The sequence below is a fragment of the Lagopus leucura genome, unplaced genomic scaffold (genome assembly GCF_019238085.1).
Source record: "Lagopus leucura isolate 7727_CA_CO unplaced genomic scaffold, USGS_WTPT01 Super-Scaffold_100004, whole genome shotgun sequence".
NCBI lineage: Eukaryota > Metazoa > Chordata > Aves > Galliformes > Phasianidae > Lagopus > Lagopus leucura.
Genome location: NW_024962264.1, coordinates 63,277,627 through 63,295,173, shown reverse-complemented (window position 1 = coordinate 63,295,173; position 17,547 = coordinate 63,277,627). Strand labels below are relative to the sequence as shown.

The window sequence follows — 17,547 nt, the reverse complement described above, 5'->3', positions numbered from 1 at the left end:
CCTAAGGCAGTTGCATAACCTGCAAATGTTACAACACGAGAACAAATTAACACTGGTGATGTACCAGGAATGTAATCAGAGGGTCTGGAAGTCTTCAAAATGCAGCTTGCTGCAAGCATTGTACCAGAGCATCCAAATTTCACGTGGGCAAGGACACTCACTTGTGTACTCGATATCCACCTCTTATATAATCATGCACTTCTACTGACTTGGAAGGCAGGATTTACCTTACTTCTCCTTCAGAGGCTATACTCCATTAGATAGCACTTGCGTGCTTAGTACAATTATTCAGTAAGATATGACTATAGGGACTCATGAATTACAGAGTTGCAGAAAGCAAGTGGTTAAGAAGATAACAAAAGAGCTTGTTGAAAACTGCTCATCCACCCCACCCTTATAAGCCAGATGGCCAATGGAAAGAAAAATCATCCACCCTTAAAACCCAGTTATCAGAAAGAAAGGACTTTGCAATTAGCTCTCAAGTCCATACTTACTTGAGACATGGCCCAAGGGCAGAGAAATGAACAGTGTCAAGTCAGAAAAGTTTATACAAGTTCCATTTTATGTCCTAATCCACATAGGGATCTCTCTCCTTTGTTATCTTTAACCAAATATGTGACTTAAGTTGCATAAAGAAGAGGGTTTTTCTGGTGGTTTTTGTTGTTTTGTGGCTGTTGGTTAAAAAAAAAAAAAAAACTTAATTGAGTTTGTTACCCCACTTTTCTTTTGAACAGTATTACTCTAGACTTGACAGTGATCACCATTCAGCAACATGCTTCTAGGTCGAGGCCTCCAGCAGCAGAGCACGGAGAAAAGGTACAGAAGTCGCGTAACATTTGTATGTTAAATTCATATCTAATGCTCTCTAAGCAGCCACAAACCACTGTCCCTCAATGTGTTTATCCTAGCTCGTTTCAAATCTAGCCTAAAAGGTCACTTTAATTTGTTCAGTGTTAGCTCCTAATTTCCAATTCTCACCCTTGACAAAATGCTTCTATTAGGAAAACAGTATCCATGCAAACCATCTTGAGAGTTTCCAATAGTTTCTCTTGTCCTACAATTGATTTTCAAGAATGTGCTTGTTTACATCCATTCCAAAACGACTGGCAGACACTTTGAACAAGAGTATTGTACTTCAGACAAGCTGTATGTAGAATTCAAAGTCTTTACTTGTTGAGATTTAACAAGTAGATGCAAACTTCAGGTATTGCAAGTATTTACATAAAGATATATCCCCAAACAGAGGAGAACATAACACTTACTAGACCTAAATCTACCTTAAAGTTGATTAAATTTAGTATTGGATCAGACTGCTTCTGGACCAGATACAAACAAATCACTGTTTCATGTGCAGGTATCCACTTCACTGAAAGAGGCCAGTTCTGCCTATAAAACTGAAATCTTCCTGCTGGCCACATTTCTAGGGTGAGGACTCCTCCCATCCTCCCATCCTGAGCTTGAACATCACAATAAAGACATAAGCAAATGTGGACTGAGAACATCAACATTTTATCCCTCCAGAGAGAAGGTGGAAATGAATTACTTTGGAATTCAAAGAACAATTTAATAACTCCTCAAAGAATGGGAACTGGCTAAGTTTTCCATTTTATTCTGCTTAGTATCATTAATTGATCCTTGACTATCTAGGGTCTACTCTCTCTGCAGTTAAAAACAGCTTGGGCTTACTAACAGACAGGAAGGAAAATCCTCACTTCATATAGTGAAGGAATTGAAGGACAGGAGGTATGTCCTCTCTCTAGGAGATAAGGAAGAAGGAATTCAGTTACTTAAATATTATATTCTGCTTTTCATATTTTTCAGCAGAAAGCATACATACTCTTCAGTTATCTATTTGAGGTGAAACTGGAAGTTAAACAGTCCTCTGCAAAGTTGATTATTTCTGTATCATTTTAAATCTCACTAATCCATTCCTACTCACTTGACCTAGAACACCCCACACGTACTAAGTATTAAATTTAACAAGCTTAAGCTCAATTTACCAATCCAACTGCTGGCTTGCATGGCCTGAAAACATACCCTTCTATGTCAACTACATGAGCTTTGCAAGGCTTAAGACAACAATATTTTTGCTCTGTGTCATGAAATTTTCAAAAGCCTTGAAAATTTAAACTTTAAGAGACTTCTGGTTCTACAGTAATGCATGCACAAGTTAGCGGAGCTAGCCTATTCACAAGCAGTAATTATTTTTTAAATGTTTAACGCATGAGCACCAAACCCTGAACATTTACAGCAGTACACAAATCACTTCAAGATCTTGGAGCCCATATTTTGGATTCAGGTTAGTACCTATAACAAGAGTATAGTTAAGTGCCTTCTCAAGAAAAGAAAAACAACCTGCATTGGCAAGCTTCCATACAAAAGTCAACTCTAACTAAAAACTGAAAGGAAGAAGGGGGAGAAAAAGATTTTAGAGACACAGATAACATCAGGAATGTCTCTGGATTGATTTTTATCAGTGCGCAGTAATGAAGAACTACCAGCGAGGCTCTGTGTCGACTACACTTCAAGCACAGCTGATCTCTGCCACTCCAAGCAGACAAGACTGCAGTTACTAGTAACCTTGAAACGCTACAAAATAGGACATGACAGTTAAGCCACAAGGCACCTGTCATATGCTTTGTAAGATCTTCAGATCTTTCGTACTACTTATAAATCATAACACTACTTCCTACCGCTTATTTTTAACCTACTAATTACATCTAAATATCCTTACAACATACATCATTTAAAAAAGGACAAGTTTAACATAACTAAAAATGCATTTGTCCAGCATTACCCAATTCAGACTTTTCCTCCAACTAAACCACAGCTGACAACACAATATTCTTGTTCAACTACTGCAAAGATGGCAAAGTCCTCCTGTTACTTACTGCCAACCTGCCTTGGTGGATACTGATGAATGTGAAAACAAAATTGAAAGATGAGATAGTTAAAATATAGCTAAAAAACAACAAAAAGGCAGCTTTGTACATTATCAAAAATGAAGCATACTTGCAACCTGCAAAAGCATTTCCCAGAAGGAAAGTACATTTGTAGAGGTCAAGCAGGTTGAGCCCTATCTTAAAGGCATATTGTGCTTATAGAACAAATAAGTGTACTCCATGGTTAAGCAATCACATGCATTTTTTGAGCTATGGCCCTTCAGAGTAAGGCAAGACAATTTCTTTAGACAATTGGAAGCTACAACAGCAATTGAGTGTATTACCAGAAACTCTTGCTTATTTACACTCTTCTGGGTAAGGACAAAACTGAAGAAGGCAAAGAAGAGAATTCCAAGCACAATCCAGAGCAGATATCACCGCATAGAATTATTAAGGTTGGAGAAGACCACTAGGACCATCTAGTCCAGGCCATCACCACTACACTTGCTAACATTATCCTCCCACTAGAGAAGTACTCCAGCATTCAGCTGAGAGAACAGTGAGCCATGCCTCAGTATCACTGGGAACCCAAGTACCTACTGTAGTGAGACTTACCATTCCCTACTGCCATTTATGCCAACATACACAGCTGGTTGTTGTTCTACTACCCCAAATCCCATGCAAGAAGCATCGTGCCCTTACAAAAATAAACTAAAAGCAAATCCTTTCAGCTGATAAAGCAACTGATGTCAACTTGAAGGCGTTGCTTCCTCTCTCTTATGGCTAGGGGCAGGCAGGCTTCAGAGATGGCAGTTTCTTTACTTTCCAGGTTACATGCGACAGAATCAATCTATATCTGCATCAAAAAATAAAGATTAATAGCTTCTTCAGCTCATCCTTCCAAATTTTCTAACATTGTTCTCTTCCATGTCTTAGACAGTTTAGACTTCCCAATCTTAAAGTCTAGAAATACTAACATCCAATCATGACACTGCTCTGCTAAGAACAGTTTGTTCCTACAAAATCTTATTATAAATAAATATGAGAGGTCAATAGTTGTAGAATCTATTTTGAGAAGTGAAAGGGTACTAGCCAAGTTATTCAAAACCAACACCTTGCAGAGACCATTAACACTTCCAAGTTTTTCTAGACTTTCATACTCTAATCACAAAAACTTAGTCATCCTAAATGATGTATACTTGTGCAAAAGAGCCAACACAAGAAAATGTGTTTAAAGCCCTCAACACCTTAGTATTTCCAATCAAGACAAACAGTACTTTTTGTGTACAACAAAAAAGAAATGTTTTCAATAGGTCTCAAGAATTTTACATACTCAACATTTACTCAACAATACTTCAACATTTTATCTCACAGCATTAAGAAAACAAAGAATAGATTCATCTTTGTGCTAGGGGTGCTTCACATTCAGACACTAGCAGCTGTAACCAAGAATACCCCCTCCCATTTTTTTTTTTTTTAAACCCATAGGATACTAAGACATACAGCTTCGTAAGTTTTACAGGAAAATGGAAATTACTGAGAATTTGCACTTACAGAAGAGCTGATTAAAATGGTCAAATTGAATAAAGGTACCAGGAGCTGAGTATTGCAATCACAGTTATTCCACAGTAGTCATTACGCTTCAAAACCCACAGCCTTTCTCACAAAGTAACTGTGCTATAGAGGCAAGCCTTGACTTACTTGTACACATGCAGGGCTTGCTACAGTCTGTCCACTTAAAATAGTGGTTGTCAAACTGACAGTATGATTATGGAAAAACAATTTTAAAGACCAAGTTTCCTTTGGCAATGCTGCAAAATCATTCATGTGAAAGAATGTTAATGATGTTTTTAAGTTAAAACTAGAGGGTGTTGCCCTCTTACAAGAGACATTTAACAGTCTAGAGTTATCCTTTATCAAGTTGTCCAGTGTACCCTGTGCTAATTAATCATAACACAACTTAACACAAGCTTAAACACTGAACTCCATGATCCCTGTGGGTCTCTTCCAACTCGGGATACTCTGCAATTGAGTTCACCAGCATTCAAGCATGTAGAAGCTATGGTGCTAGGGCAGAGGAAAACATCTGCCCAAGAAGTTGCAGAAAGTATCCTTTCCCTACTTCTCAAGTTCTGCTTCTCAACGTTATAAAGAGAGAGGATGTGAGAATTTTTTTTTAAAAAACAATTCAAGTGAACTGACAAGAACATCAGCTCCAAAATGTTTTAGTTACATTTAACCAAAATATCACTGAAATCAGGTCTTAGTTCAGATCTACTTAACAGTTTCTATACATAATTTGAGCACTTTGCTATTCAGACACTTAAAGTCTACAAGCTTACAACATTAACCCCAATGCTGGCTGCTTTGCATGGAGTTCCACAAATCAAAACTGTTCCATCTGAAGAACTGAAGCAGTTTTTGCTGTCTTCCCAAAGCAGCTTAATACTTCTGTTTTTTCAGTAATGTGCAGACTGGTGGAAAGACCATTTTGAAAACATCAAGTCAGTTTCTCTAATTACCTTGAAACTGCTACAATTTTAATCAAGCCTAGGTAGATGCAGTGTGTGATACAGTATTGCAACTCTGAAAAACCTAATGCAAAGCAACCTTAGGCTTATGTTTCCTAACAGGTGCTGCAGATGAGACTCCAAAAAGCTTGGGCTAAGAAATAAGCTTTTCAAAAATTCAGTCCAAGTACTAGTCATTAGTTGCTAAAATCTCTCAAAAGTCACTGTCAGCAAGATGCATCTTTTGACCTAGCAAAACTAAGCAGAATACAGAAGGAAACATGCCACCTACTACTTATCTTGTTGAATTTTTCTGCCTAGAAAATATATTTCATCTAGATTACCTTCTGCTACACTTCAGAATTAACTGCTTTCCAGGAGCTCCATTTCGTTCTCCATCACTTCGCTATGACAACAGACCTAAACTCCAAAGTACCATCTTCTTTTGCTAGTTAATGCAAATATTTACTTGAGCTATTTAATTGCATATTTAAGCTAGATAGGTGATGCCTGATCAAAGTATTTTCCTGAAAGTCAGACACACAGCATAGCAAATGTGTTCACGTGACAAAGCAACAGCAAAATCTATGGCGTGCTCTCTAGTGCTAGGAACAGTTAAAACCTAGGAGCATCTCAGCTTCTCTCTGTGTGAACTGATCTCACAGGAAGTTTCTTGGGTGGGGACATGAAAAAGTTTTAAGATGTCTCTAAGCAGTAGTTGAATCACAAGCATTTGTTCAGTTTTCTGTACATGCCTGTTTCTGCTGTCCAAAGCATCAAAGCTAGACCAGAAACAGTTCCTGAGAAAAGCCACTCTCCTGGCACACCTTCAGCCCCTCTGAGCCCATATGATCGCACACAACGCTTAGCACAGCAATGATCTGCAACTCTGCGCATACTTTTTACCCTTGTAGACATAATTAAAGCATATTAATACACTTTTCCATGAATTAGATATGCAAAGCAGCTAAATAACCAGACTTTGGTCCAGGAAGCTCAGAAATGTGTGACCAGTCTTGGAAATGTCTTATCCCAAAAGGAAATGGGTAATTCTTCATAACCACACTGACTTAGCGCTTGGTAGAAAACCTCAAGATATAACCTGTAATAATAATATTAAACAGCAACTAATAACTCATCTACAGAAAACAAACTGACCACTGAACCTTAACTGCTCACTGTACAAAAAACAGAAAAGTTCAGAGCCTAGTGATTGTTTAAACATTCTCCTTAGCATCTTCCCATTGGACCGAAGCATTGGCATGTTTACCAGCTCAACTCTTATGCCATCTACCTCAATAACCGCTATGGCAAAGGCTGCTGTGATCATCTAGTCCAGTCATCAACCCATTCCCACCATATCCTCTAACCATGTCCCTCAGTGTCACCTCTCCATGATTCTTGAACACCTTCAAGGATGGTGACTCCGCCACTTCCCTGGACAGCCCGCTCCAATGCATTACCAACTCTTGCTGAGAAGAAATTTTTTCTAATATCCAACCTGAAGTTCCTCAGGAGCAACTAGAGGCCATTCCCTCTCACCCTAAAAACAGATCGTTTTTTCCATATATATACACACACACACACACATGCACTGTAGCAAGACTAAGAATTTCATAAAGAAGTGAGACTTGATAATAAACGAACTCACAACAATGAGAGTGAACACATATGATCTATCTGAAGACTGGTTAAAAGGCAAGAGATTGCCCAAAAGAGTACATCACATTAGCACAGTTCCTGAGCTTAGCGGCATCAGCCACATAAGGGAAGGCTGGAATATTCAAGAACTGGATTCAAATGATCTCATGGGCACATTTATAGAAAAGCACAAGGTCACGCTATCAAACTGCATTATGAAGAATTCATCAGATGGAAGGGTCAGAGCAGGACAAAATACAAGTGACTACAGTCTGCAACACAATCCAGCCTTAAAAGGAGACAGAACAAAGCAAAAGCAGACCAAGGCAGAAGAAAACAGCAGTGTTTCAAGAGCAGAATTTGAAGTAGGAGAGGTTCATGGGAAGACTGCTTCAGAAGAGCCGATTACTTACTCTAGGGGACAAAGGCGCAACGTAACTCTTCTTCTAAATATGCAACAGTTAAAGGATCAATTGGAACTCTAGAGAACATGTTCACGTAAGAGCAAGTGGTACAGAAAGTGCTATAACAACATGAATAAGTTTAAGGGATTTCTCTCCTCATCTGTTTTTTAAGAGTCAACCACAATGGGAACAAACAATGAAATCCAACATCAGTTAGAGCCCACCATTAGCTGGCACTCACGTGCTGTTCTTAAAGAAAAACAGAAGGCATCAGCTTCTGCTTTATATGTGCCTGCTGCAGCGCACTGAAGCCTAAAAAACTGAAATTACTTTCAGCATAATTCGAGTAAGTTTGGCTATACAGCAGCTCTTACTTTTTTGGAGATTTTGCTGTTGCTACAGCATGCAAGTCTAATGCAGGAAGTTGCAGAACAGAAACTGTGGTGGAGGGAGAGTTACACAAGAACAACCTTATCACAAATTTCAAAATACATTTAAATTGATCACAAAAATGTTTTGAACGCAAATTGTTCAGTGAAGGGTGAAAGTGGTCTATTACAGAATAAAATAGTCTGAGAGCTGCATTTTAAATACAGTAAAATAAAAAGGAACCAATACTTGAATGGCCTTCGTTGCAGACTAGCACCTCTAGGCAACTTTTCTGTTGAGGGAAAAAAATAAATTGAATCTTAAAAAGGAACCTGTCCAAAAGTTCTCAGAAGCTAACCTTCAATTGCCTGGAAAGGAACAAGAAGAGAAGAATAACTTGAATAGCTAGGAGCTTGTATATTTTGCTGAGAAATCAGTTTCCTAAAGAACAACAAATGCGCGCTAAAACTAGAAAAAACATAGAAGCGAGTGTGAAGCAAAGATGCTAACAGAACTCCTTCACTGGGGAAAAAATTGCACCTATTGACATTCATCCACATTTGATGAACATCTACTGAGACCAAAACAGCAGACATGAGCACAATGAGACAGCCACATGAAAGACAAGCTACATTGCAGATGACCATGCACGGCTGTCACAGCATGAAATAAAGAGCATCTTGACCAGCTCATACATGCTGATCAGATAATCGTGGTGACTATGCTGAAAAACAGTGTAACATAGCTGAGAACGTGCTCTATCAAATAATATTATTGCACTCTTTGTGTCTGTTGTAGCTTCCATTGAAATAAATAGAAGGAATTACTTTCAGAGCAACCTACATAAACACTGCTCAGGAGCAAAATCAACAAAAAACATTGCAGGTACAAGACACAGAACAACATCAGCTCCCTTTATACATCAACTCCCACTTTAACACAGAAGGAATTAATAGAACTCATAGCTTGCAAACAGTTCCAACATGGTTTGTTCTGACAGATTGGAGACTACAAATATGACTCTGTCAAAAGAGCATTTCAACACCCTGCCATTCCTCTTTACTTCCTTCTCTGTAACCCTCAGTTTTAGTTTCCAAGTATGAAATTCAAGGATGGTTATTCCTGCTGCATAAAAGATAACACTATTAAGATGTGTTGCAAAGTATTTTCATCACTGAATTGCACTGGAGCCTTTCTCTGAATGAATACCCATCAAATGATCCCCATGGAATGCATGATATTGGATTTGTTCTACGGGAAAGACTTCGCAACAGAAAAACAGCGAGCAAAGAAGATGAAGAAGGCAAGTAGTAGTATTCACAACACTTCCCATAAGATATCAAAGAAAAAAAGGTTTCTTTTTAATAAACACAGGAGAAATTCATAGCAACCCAAACCTGTCACTCATTATATTCTACAGACAATGCACTGTAACACTAGATTGAATCCATTCCCTGCATAAATCACAATTCCTGCTACCCTCTCAAGTTACAGTGTGGTGTTGTGACATCAGAGGAATACTTCAAATTGCCACTATTAGTTGGAATAGATAAGACAGTTTGTTGATTTTGCTTAGCATGACTGACAACTGCTTCCATCACTGTGTAAGACAACAAGACTCTGAACTGAAATTACTTCACAGGTGTGCAAGGAACTTCCAAGGCAGATAACATGGCACATATCAGTTATACTTAAAGAAGATCCTTCTGGATGGAAATATGATGGAGGGGCATTTAGCCATACTCAAAACTAGGAGGCACAGTTTTATGTTGTGGGAATCTAGCATTTTGACAGTAAACCACAGTGCCCGTAAAATCCTCAGAGAAAGCAGTAAAGCAAGGCAGAGCAGCAAAGCTCTGTGTAATACAAAGCACAAGGCAAAGAGGGACTTCCCCAACAGTAACGTTTGAGAAACAGAATCTGAGGAGTGGTATGCTGTCTGAACTATTTAACTCAGCACATTCATTCTACATCATAAAAAAACCTCATGTGCCCCAGGCTGTGCTTGCTCAAGGCCCCTTGCCCAAAAGTGTTCAAAAAAGTTCAAGCACATACTATTTAAAAATGACTAGGCAGAAGAACTGGAAAGAAAATCAACAAAATGCTCTGTTATGGTCAGAAAACTACACCAGCACTTGTTAACAAACTTTATGACCTGTACAACTCTGATCTGGAGAACAGTTATCAGTTCTACTTCAGTGCAGAGAACTTCAAACTGCTCATTTAAAGTGCAAGACTGAAGAACTTAAAATGTAATATTTCTCAACCTAAAAAAGTATTTCTAACTAAATTAAGGACTTGGTTAATCAGCAATTACAGCTTCAAGTTCTCATAATGAAAGAAAACAAGAAACAATCTGGATTATCCAAGCTACGATGCTTCTAAAATGAAGCCTTGGAAGAACTGCATCCCCACACTTATATATTTTATTCTGGTTCATGGCAGGAAAAAGCAGCCAATTTAACCCCTGCATTATTTCTGAAGGTATTGAGACAGCATCTTCTGGTTCTACCCAGACGTTGCCATTGATACCAACGCTTGCTCCCACAAGTCTGCAACTACACGGCACGACTTGGATGCACCGTAAGGGTTCTTTTTGGAGATGCTTCCTGCTTTAAAACACAGAAATTAATTCTGTGGATTCTGAATGGCCTTCCTTCTAAGGAGGTCTATTCCTTGGAAGAATACTGAAATTAACAGCTTCAATGCCAAAATACCATCAGTAGCAAAAAACAAAAACACCAAGGAGTTTTTCCTCACTTTACACAGCTCTACATGAACAGCATGAGTTGCCTTAAAACAGTACAGACTCAGAAGACCATTCATGTTTAAGTGCTGAGAGCAAGACTCTCCTATTTAAACAGAGAGAAAAGGCACTGATTGTGTGCTGCAGACTACTCAAAATAAGGCCAATGCTGCCAATTGAAGACCTCCAACTTGCTGATGCAATTCTTTGTAATGCTTTTAAATTAAACGAAAGCTAATTATCTCAAAAATAATTAGGTGACCCTAACTCTACTTTAGCTTTAAGATGATCCTTAATATAAAGGATATTTTTCCTGCTCTTCTAAATGAAATACGAAACTTGCACTACATGCACAAGAGTAGTTTAGACAAGTTTGTCATTTCCTAACCTACAATAATGGCAATTTTTTGCTACATTATTAAACTTTAATCTCCACTGTCTGAGAATAACTGCAAGTTATTCTTTCAAGGTGAATAAAGCAATTCCCATTGCTTTTGTATCAATATATAAAGAGGTGGTATTTAAGACTTCATGTTAGATCAAACATATCAAGTGGTAAAGAGCTGTCCTAAACCATTCCGTAACAAGGCAAAATCCCTATCAGACAGGGAAGCTTTGCAGGAGTGAGACACTATTTACTTTTTACTCTTTATCAATGCCACAAACCCATTATTGCCTCATATGGACAGCTCTTCAGGACTCCTCTTCTGAGAGCTGGCTGTCCAAAAATGATTCACTTGCTTTGAGACAAAATGTTATTAACAAAATACAGCATCTGTTTCATGCAGACATTGAAATCACTGTTGTATTTTCAAAAGGAAAACAAGGAAAAGGAATTCAGCTTCCTTTCCTTTGAGTTGTATCATACAAAACTCAAACCACAGGGGTGGCAAAGGGAAGGGAGCGAGGAAGGAGAAAATCAAATACTGAATTGCTTTCTATAACTAAAAAAAAAAACAACTCATTTCAGTGCAGACTGGATGACTGGCCAACACCAACATATGAAGTGACCACAAGGAAGCACATCTTCAGAGAAGATGATGTATCATCACCAATGCCTGCTTGAGAAAGACTCTCTGAAAAAGAAATTGCTGTTCCACTAAGACCATTGCTATTAGAAATACAGCAACTAAGATGCACAAAAAGCATCCTAAAGAGTTTTTATGAACTCAGTGAAACACTAGCAAGCATTTTATATAGCATCCAAAACCTCCATGACTGTTCATCCACTAGCAGAATGAAACTGAACATGCAGCAAAAGGCTTCAGGTGGAAGCTGCTTTTCAGCTGTGAGCAAATCAACTTGCACAATGGCATTTGCTTAAGAATACCACTGAAATATCAACATAAGAATTGGAAGGTTTGGAGAACCTAAACTAAGCATTACACAACAGTGGGCGTGAAAAGAACAAAGTGTTTTACAGTTGACATCTTCTAAGCAACAACACTGATCAACTGAACTAATGCTAATGATAAGAGAGGAGCTGTATTTCAGAAAATGGAAAAACAGCTTTACTCTACAGAACTTGACTTTTTCCAAACAAGTTCGCAATATGAATTGCAGGGGAAGAAAATTACTCAATCTCACCTATAGCTCAAGCTTAAAGAGCATTGGAAAGGAAAGCTGACAAGAACTACAGCTTCACCACCTTTTGTTCTTGAAAAAGGATGTGCTTTCATATAACTATCAGAAAGTTACAGAAATTTATAAAGACATACTAGCAAGGTTTTACTCTGTGAAAGCAGTCACTTTGAGAGTAAAGAAGAAATGCTGAAAATCTCAAAATCCAGATGTGCTTCCTAGTGCAATTTGCTGGACTTGACACACTGTTAAGCAGTGAGGATCCAATCTCAACATCTCAGTCCACCCCTTAACAAGGTCCCCTCTACCATGCTTTCGTAATAACTGCATGCTTCCACTAGTATTACTCTGACAGGAAACCCCTACATCTTACATAGTCTGCTATATTTATTGCAAACATAAAGAAGGGTTCACGAAAACTGCTCAAAAGGAAAGTTAGTTCTACTGGACAGAGCCTTGCAGTCACTTCCACAGCACCCTTCCCCCATTTTGAGCTGAGCTGCATTACCTACACGCACTTGGATGGAGGCCTCAATTTTGACATGAGGAGTTCGTTAGGCAAGTCAGTTTGGTAGCTCCATAAGATGCTAAAAGGTATTCTTATGAAATTTATGAAAGCCTTATGAAATTAATTGTCAAGATGAGCTACAAACTTCACTTATCATTCTTATGGCCATGTTTTAGAATGGTTTATACAATGTTTTCCCTCCCTCTGAAAGGAATGATGCAATATAGCTTGCCTCATTTCAGGAACCTAGACTCCTTTCTCACTTCCACAACAATTCATCACAGTACAGTGAAGAACTAAAAATCACACTTAAGCCTACTATTCTACAGCTGCAGAAAAGCTCCCAGTGGGTCACAGCACAAAGGACTAAAGAGACAGTGCTGCTACATAAGTTTTGGTGCTTTGGTACATGAGTAATTTGGATTTCACCTGGTACAGTGCTTAGATGTAACAAGAAGTCAAGTCAATTAGATTGTCATGTTAGTTACTATGCATATACCCAAATAAAAGAAACTCCATTGTTTTTAAGCACTTCATTTAAAAGCCATCTGGAAGGGGACTGGGGAATCTTGTGTTATTCCTAATAACTTGCTTATAAAATAACTTGCTTACAGAGAACTTAAACACCCAAGTCATAAGAACTGCATATAATTACAGATAAGCTCTTTCATTAATGTGTTAACAAAGTTACTCTTGAAATGGAAAACAATTAGAGACCTTTCCTACAGTACTTACATGCAACATGTAGTTCATTTATTTTGGTTTAGAAGGATGAAAGAAAGCCATACAACATGCCCAAAATGACAAAATCCAAACTTACCCCTCAGCAAGGATTGTTAGATAGTAACAAAGCCCAGTGGAACAGTTTTTCTAACAATATAAATAAACTCTCTTTAAACTTAAGTGAGCTCCTCAGCTAAAGAGTATGCATTTGTGGCTTTTAAGAACAGTCCATACCTCCCTTAAGTACCATTGCTTAAACCATAGTTCCTGCTCAAGCAACAGACACAGCAAGAGACATGCCCTAGATGTCACACATCACTACTAAAGAAGTTTAGAAGAATGTTAACAAGTATATTCAAGCTATGTGAATTCAAGCTCAGGAATGAATTCCATGGCTCACAAGATCCAGCATATCACACCCAGAGAAGCAGCACCACACTAGCAAAAGTAATGAACTGCTTTTCCCAGGTCAGAAACAAACACTGGCTTTTCTGTGTCAAGTTACAGCTAGTTCCACTTGTAGAGAATTTTGTTCAAGAAAACCCACTGCCTGAATCACACACGCCTGGTAGCGAGCCCCAACCCCACCCCTCCGCTAATTTGACAGAATAAGATTACTTTTATTTTTAAAGAGCCTTTGTGGAGTTTATTAGCCACTTATTAGCTACACACATCCTCAGTGCAAGTAACAGAAACACAGGCTTTATTTTCCTGATGCAATACAGGTTAAGGAATAATATTTTTGCTTTAAGGTTTGAAGACAGCAGATTTGGGTGGTTGGTTTGTTGTGTTTTCTTAAGTTTGGTGGTTTGGTCTTTTTTTTTTTCTTTTTACATAACTTCAACACAAAGCACCATCTGTATAACACTTCACAAAGAAGAATAAACAAAACTTAAAAAGACTGAAAATGTTCAAAATAAATATTTTGCGTAAAGTGATGATCAACCTATTTTCCTCGAGTACTTTGAACAGCTTTAAATTATTAAGAAGCAGCTACTAGTGAAATAAATAGTCTGTTTTTGACTGGAAACAGAAGTCTACCTGAATATTACCCATGTCCTCAGAAGACTCCAAGAACTTTCAGTCTTTGACCATTATTTCTTATTGCAAAAACTATGGTATGGCTCTCATGAGAGCATATTCATACCTGACATTATCACTGAACAGAAAAGAATAAATGGACATTGACTCCTACTCCCTAGATGCCATATTTAGTGTCTGCTCTCCCGCCTCCTGCAGAAGTTGCTTTCAAACAGACACAAAAGGAGTTCCCATGTTTTTGTTAGCGAGAGGCCCAGGGAACTTAATATTATTTTCATAAAAGGTTATTTGTTATCATGACAGTAGGCAAGACATCCAAAAATACATGCCATTATTTAAAATGAATCAGATATGTTTCAGAGCTTAAGTAAAACTGCATTTGCTTCCCACAAAATAGTTCTTTATTTGCTATGGAAATCGCATCCCTGGAGGCATTTAAAATGCTAGAGTGGACAGAATACCAGGAAAAGATACTGCAAGAAGTTACTATGCATCAACAGGAGATTATATACGATGATTTAAGACATCTTTCCTCACCCATAATTTCCACATCTGGTTTCTACAGATTGATAGTAAGCCAAACATAAATACGCACCCACACAGACTTCAACTTAACTACTGTGCGTTACTTTCCATTTAATTTGAGAGCATGGGAGGCATAGTCAAAATAGATGCGCATTGCTTAACTTCAAAGGAGCCAAAGCAACCTAGAATCCAACTCAAAATATTTGAAGTTTACCAGACATCTGTTATCCAGAGACAGATGCAAAGATTTCAAGAATCTCCACTGTTTTCCCAGTGAGATTGGTGCTCTGACCATCACTGATATTGCCTCAAGGTTTTTTTTTTTGTTGTTTTAATTAACATAGGAGAGTAGCAGCCTGGAAGAACAGTTCCAATCTTTTGCATCCCTGTTCCTTTCCAAAGGTCTTCTCCATTTTAGTAATTCTCTAGCTTCCAAGCAATAAATAAAATAGCTCACCAACCTCTAGCAGATTGAGGTTGGCTTGTATTTCATTATTCAAAACCCTGCAGGCATAGCAGTAGTCATATTTCTACTCTACTGAAACTTAGAAAACCTACAAGTACTTTATTGCATCTATTCCCATTCAGACATTAGTCCTCCAAGTCATCAGGTTGCCCTTAAAGACAAAGGCTTCAACATTTCAAAAGCAAATTTGGTCCCTTGCACTTGAGTGAATATTGTACATTCAAATCACATTTTCCTACAGGTCCATTGCTGCATATTTCTTTTCAGTTATAAATTAAACTTATGCATAGAATTACAAAATGTGGATTTAACCTGATTTACTTAGCTGGACAATTTTAACATCTCATCTCTTTCCCTTAAATAGGACTACTGACCTCTGAGCTTAGATTCCTTCATGCCTTTTGGAAAATGATAGCTGTTTTCTTCTCTCAAATGTGAAGTTAAAGGCACCTCTAGGAATAAGTACTAAGTTTTCAAGTGACAAACAATTGCATCCCTAGGCTCAATTGTTTCATCCAAAGCTGTTTTCAGGTCTTTAATCTTACACAAATGGAAACCACTAACAACTAACATGGCATACTTACAGACAGTACCATTCCATTGACCCCAATCAGCCCCAGTCCAATCCCTTACTATACAAAGCTCATCTGTATGATATTTTCCATAAAACATTTTGCAAAAGTAAGGTTTTCTGAGTCAAAAGATGCATCCCATACAGCGCACCCATTTTGTATGACCACCAGTGGTGTATACCATCATCTCACTGAACTGCAGAGTGCTGCCAGCAGGAAGAATGAGCGAGACATACATTCTGAGCATGAGTGCTTAGACAAGGGTTGCACACATATGACACATCTTCCTAAGTCATGCTACGTGGATGCAGCACACCAGGCAGAGAATAGCCTCTGCTGACGTAACTGTATCTAGAAGTAGAAACTACACCCACCCCAGATGATTTTTGTTCCCATTTTGACAGGAGGCTAAAAGAGATGAGCTTTCTGTAAGCAATTCAAACTATTTAAAGCAGCATGCTTGCTACTTTACAAACACAATCTGAATGAATTTAGGTTAAGCCAATACTTAACCTACTTGAGCTGATACAGGCTTGACTTAATGGATAACCTGCTAGCTGTTGTGACAACACATTCATGAATAAGATACTGTATTTTCCATGTGTACACTTGAATTCTACTTGTAGCTACTTGTGCAGTCTGACTACAGAGATTATGCTATGACAAAGTGAACTGAGCAAGTCCAGAGTAAACATGGCAACAGTGCATACCTGAAAATTGTCTAGATGACAAAAATTAAAAGAATTAAAGAGAAAGTTTCAGATTTTACTTTTGCTTTTTCAATTTAGCAAAGGGTCAGAACATGGATAATTTATCTACTTGTTCATTTACTGATCATTAGGATGACATTAAAGAGCAACGGAAAACCAAACTAACTGGAATTACTCAGTAACAACCAGAAGTATCTTAACCAGAATTACAAGTAAAATATTTAGTACTACACTTCACTCTTGTGCTTATTCACAATGACTTCTTTAAAACAGCCCACAAAAAGTTCAACTCAAGGAGGCAGATGAAATGCTTCCACAAGAAATATTAAGAATTCAAAAACACGCTGCAGAAAAAGTAGTGGTTACCTCCTATGGTCTACATTCAGTCGCAGCACTCCTGATACATTTTGTCCTTTTTTAAAATAAATATTATCTCCTCATCACTCCCCTTCAAGGAAAGTTATCCACCCCAACCATTTGCCCATACTATACGCACAGTTTTAAGTTGATACAGAAATCACTATGAACCAGTCTTTCTGCTCAGCCTCATAATTCTGGTCTTCAAGTGATACTGGTCTTGTTCCGTTGTTGCTACAGTGGACACATCTTTATGACTTCTCTACTACCTTCTATGAGTCCTCCTTGTTTTGTAGGTCCACAAAGCCACTACATCACTATAGAGTGAAGCACTGACGTGAATAAGCACAAAATAGATACAATTCAACCTTTAAGAATAAAAATTTATCCAGGAGTTTTGCAGATTCAGAATCATGTATTCCAAGAAAAAGAAAAACATTAAGTTCCATCTATTCTAATCTTCCCAAGCCCTTCCAAAACAATACTGCTCCCTGCACAAGGAGCTGTAGAAG

The 17,547-nt window shown here is 38.0% G+C and overlaps 1 protein-coding gene across 1 annotated transcript in view; it reads right to left on the bottom strand.

Moving 5' to 3' along the window:
* The window catches only part of LOC122180202 (protein FAM53A-like), a 29,550-nt gene extending 13,535 nt beyond the window's left edge, over positions 1-16,015 (bottom strand). Inside the window, exon 1 of the mRNA XM_042871737.1 lies at positions 15,981-16,015. Within this exon, the coding sequence (XP_042727671.1) occupies positions 15,981-15,992 (12 nt within the window). The 5' untranslated portion in view covers positions 15,993-16,015. The remainder of the gene's footprint in view (positions 1-15,980) is intronic.
* Positions 16,016-17,547: the final 1,532 nt, after the last annotated feature.